General features: G+C 38.6%; 1 protein-coding gene across 16 annotated transcripts in view; it reads left to right on the top strand.

The window, feature by feature from the left end:
• Nucleotides 1-4249, top strand: part of ABI2 (abl interactor 2) — a 55469-nt gene that overhangs the window by 20520 nt on the left and 30700 nt on the right. For 15 of the 16 annotated variants that reach the window (XM_031554178.1, XM_031554177.1, XM_031554173.1 and 12 more), the window contains exon 2: nucleotides 1467-1634. In XM_031554178.1, coding sequence (XP_031410038.1) covers nucleotides 1467-1634 — 168 coding nt within the window. Of the gene's footprint in view, nucleotides 1-1466; nucleotides 1635-4249 lie in introns of those variants that run through there. The other variant, XM_031554175.1, reaches the window with a different exon arrangement.

Genomic DNA, 4249 nt, shown 5'->3' with positions numbered 1-4249 from the left:
CAAGTGTGGAGCCCCAGTACAAAAAGACAGGGAGCTGTTGGAGAGGGTCCAGAGGAGGGCCACGAAGATGATCAGGGGACTGGAGCACCTCCCCTACGAAAGCAGGCTGAGGGAGCTGGGCTTGTTCAGCCTGGAGAAAGGAAGGCTGTGGGGTGACCTCATTGCAGCCTTTCAGTAACTAAAGGGAGCCTACAAAGAGGAGGAGAATCAACTCTTTGAAAGGGTTGATAACAGCAGGACAAGGGGAAATGGTTTTAAGTTGAGGGAGGGGAGATTTAGGTTGGATGTCAGGGGGAAATTATTTACAGAGAGAGTGGTGAGGTACTGGAACAGGCTGCCCAGAGAGGTTGTGGATGCCCCGTCCCTAGAGGTGTTCAAGGCCAGATTGGATGGGGCCCTGGGCAGCCTGGTCTAGTGTTAAATGGGGAGGTTGGTGGCCCTGCATGTGGCAGGGGGGTTGGAGATTCATGATCCTTGAAGTCCATTCCAACCCAGGCCATTGATTCTGTGTAGAGAGCACTTGTCATGCTACTTTAGCAACAGCATCATTGGCCTGTAAAGAGGACAAAAGATGACTGAAGTGAAATTCACTGTATCTCTAATCCTAGCAAACCAGGAACTGAATTTTATTAGCGTCTCATTTGTGTGTTTTACCATTGGATTAAGCTGTATTCTTTATGCTGAGTTAGGTTCTACTGATGTTAACTAATTCTAGGAGAAACGCTTTGAGGACTAGGCTTTTAGCTAATTAATTCTCATGGTAGTTGAAATGAAATATGTTCTTATATATGGATCCTCTGGTTTGACAGCTTAAATATTTTAAGTGCTCTTCTAGAACTGTGGGTCATACTAATTCTTTGCAGAAGAAAATACAAGTGAAAATGATCAAAACATTCAGAAGAACAAGAACTTATATGATTCCATCCACATTTGAATTCAGCTACCACTTCAAGGGAATAGTAGTAATTAATTCACAGTGGCTGAGTTCTTCCATTTTTAATGACTATTTGTGGCAATAGTGGGATCAGTATAATTGAAAGAGATGAGGAATATGTACAAAGTTTAAAAGGGAGCCTGAATTCTGTAATAGGAACATTTTCTTGTCTCATTGGATAAATGAACCAAATCGCAACTATAAAGAGCATTAAGTATTTTGGAGTGCTTTTAAATTTTTTATGAAAGTGTGATATAAGAAGCTGTGTGCTAAAATCTTAAAATGTTTCTAGAAAAGATCAGCATGTTGTATACTATCCTAATTCCTTTTATAAAATACCGAAACTGTTAACATACAAAGTTAATGTCTTTTGTGTAGTGGAAAAAATGTAAAGGAGGAAAAATGGTAGCTTTTATGTACAGTTAGTTTGAATTCTGTAATTCATTGTTCTTTAAAGAAAGGCAAAATGAGTTAATTCCATGAATCTTTGTGTGAGAGACTTACTGAATAAACCTTTTATTTCTGCTTTCAGTCAGCAGATAAGCAGCGAGCCCTAGAAGAAACCAAAGCCTACACAACCCAGTCATTAGCAAGCGTAGCCTATCTGATCAACACTTTGGCAAACAATGTTCTCCAAATGCTGGATATCCAGGCATCTCAACTTCGACGCATGGAATCTTCAATCAACCATATTTCACAAGTGAGAATTTTTTCCTGATTTTTCTTCTTGTTGTTTTTCTGTTCTTGAAACTGTACAGCAAGTCAAACTCTCAGTGTGCAACTTACCTGACATTTTGTGAAGAAGAAAAATGGTTAGATTTAAAACGAGGGGATGCATTTCTCCTAGTATTAAATCTAGGAATCGGTGTCTGTGTGATTTTTATGTTTGTAGTATTGTGAGACCAGTTTATTGTTTGGAGATGGGTTTGTTTGTTCTGTGTATGAAGTAAACAGCTAATGGAAAATTCAGAAGATTATGTTAAGAGATGGATTAACCTTTCCAACTCTTGTTCGTGACTTTCTGTATGCAGTATTGAATAGCTGCAGGTTCTTAAAATAAATTTGAAAAAGTGAAATAGATAGTGGAAAACAATACTTGTCTTTCCCTTTACTTGTTGCTGTCATACTGGTGGCATCTGATGGCAAAAGCACGTGTGGCTTTTCTTAATTCGTAATGGAGTAAATAGATGGCAAAGTTAATATCTCAAGTTTGTATATGGCTACAAAACGCCTGTCATTGCAGGTTTACTGAGCAGCAATAGAATGGTTTACTGTTATCAAGAAGCCATGAATGACCACACTGATGAGGAAGTTTTGATAGCAAATCTATAATTCCTTCTCAGTTTATTCTTGTTGGAGGTTTACATGCCCATGATGGATTAAAAAGAGGAAGAGTAATGATACAGAACTTTGTTTTTCTACTACTGTAGAGTTACTTGGTTTCCTTACTGAACTGTAAAAAACACCCAACGGATGAGTTAAGTGTATTTTTATCAGTAGGTCAATGAGAGTGGGTGGATGCAATCCATTAACAAGAAAATGTTGTAGCTGGTTGCCATGTTCCTTTATGGTTACCTTTTCTCCACCTGAGATTCATCTTCTCTCTTGTGGATGATCGCTCTTACAGTTCTCCAAAAGTTGAAACTGTGTCTGTAAAGTAGATTGAGATTTGTTAACCTGCTTGTGCTGAAAGCGTTGCTAAAATGGCGGAGAACCAGACCAGCAACATTTTGTGCTCTCTTAATGAGCTGGAATTTTTAATGAAGGGTCAGATGAATTCGGAGCGGGTACAAAGAAAGGGGCAGCCTGAATTTTGCTTCCTGGTGGTGGTACGCTATTTGATGGCTTCTGCCATCTCATGTGGCTGCATCTTTAGAAAAAAGCTGAGAAGTTTCATCTCTTCTGCTGCATACTTTTTGTAATCCATAATTCAATTTTTTTTTTTACCCCGGAAAATGTCACAAGTAACTCTGATGCATGTATGTATATGGGCTATGTACATGCTGTGTCTGTATGCTGTGTATTTCTGTTAGGATGTCAGGAAAAAGTTTTTTACAGAGAGAGTGGTGAGGTGCTGGCACAGGCTGCCCAGAGAGGCACTGGATGCTCCATCCCTGGAGGTGTTCAAGACCTGGTTGGATGGGGCTGTGGGCAGTCTGGTCTAGTGCCAGATCTGGAGGTTGGTGGCCCTGCCTGGGGTCCCTTCCAACCTAAGTCATTCTGTTATTTGGATGTGTGTATATACTTGTGTGTGTGTGTGTGTGTGTGTGTGTGTGTGTGTGGTGGGTGTGCCTGTGTGTATGTATACAGTTTTTAGGAAGTTGACAGGTATTTTGGCTATTTGAGAGCCTACCATGGGATACAGAATAAAACTACTTGAACTCAGTGGATTTTCTATTTTATAGATACATTAAATACATTTGTCACACAGTTCCTGTAAAGCAATTCTGGGGAAAGGTTCATGGCATTTTTAACTTTTTCCTTCTGAGAACCTGGATTTTATGCAGGTTGAGATGTTAGATCGCATGTTTTGTCTCTTTTACAAAAGGCATGGTTACTAAAAATGGAATGCTAAGTTATCAGTAACTGTTACCTGGTACTAGTGTTTTTTAACAGCTGAGGCTCACAGGCTGCATTTGTACAACCAAGCAAAACTAAGTTTTTCTGAGTTTTTTTTTCTGATTTTTTTTTTTTTTATCCATATGTAGGATGCTCCCCAAATCTTCATCGAAGAAGTGATATCAGAAGAACAGACACTTGTATGAAGTGTGCTAGTCCTAGGAACTTAAGACTAAGTTGTATTTAATGCCCTCAGAAATGGGTCCATCTGACAATAGTGATGTTGTATTATATTCTCTCTTAATTTCAGTAGTTACTTTTCTTGAGAAAATTATTTTTGTCACAGTTGCTATGTAATAAATAATTTCAGTTCAGTAACTTTGACTATACTCCTGGAACAAGTCAAACATGTGGAAGATTTCTTCCATCTTTTTTTTTGTTGTTTGTCGAGTGATGTTAAACACTTCATGGTTTAATAATACCTCATGGCCAAATTATCATTTCTCTCTGACTTGAAATGAAATCAGTAGCATAGAACAGATTGGTAACTACCGTCTGCTCACATTTGGCAGTGCATTACTGCACTAATACTTTGGTCAGTACACAGTGAGATTTAAATTTAGAAAACACTAGTTCAAGTTATGATAAGTAGTTGTGTAGCCCTGCTTTTGATTTTCATTCAAAATCCTGCATATGCTCAAAGAGGGGAGCAAAACTGTTTGGGTTTTAGTTAAAAACAAAACAAAAGCAAACAAA

Source organism: Meleagris gallopavo, chromosome 7 (genome assembly GCF_000146605.3).
Source record: "Meleagris gallopavo isolate NT-WF06-2002-E0010 breed Aviagen turkey brand Nicholas breeding stock chromosome 7, Turkey_5.1, whole genome shotgun sequence".
In the NCBI taxonomy this organism is placed as follows: Eukaryota; Metazoa; Chordata; class Aves; order Galliformes; family Phasianidae; genus Meleagris; species Meleagris gallopavo.
The sequence above is the reverse complement of the archived record's forward strand: the minus strand, read 5'-3'. Positions and strand labels throughout refer to the sequence as shown.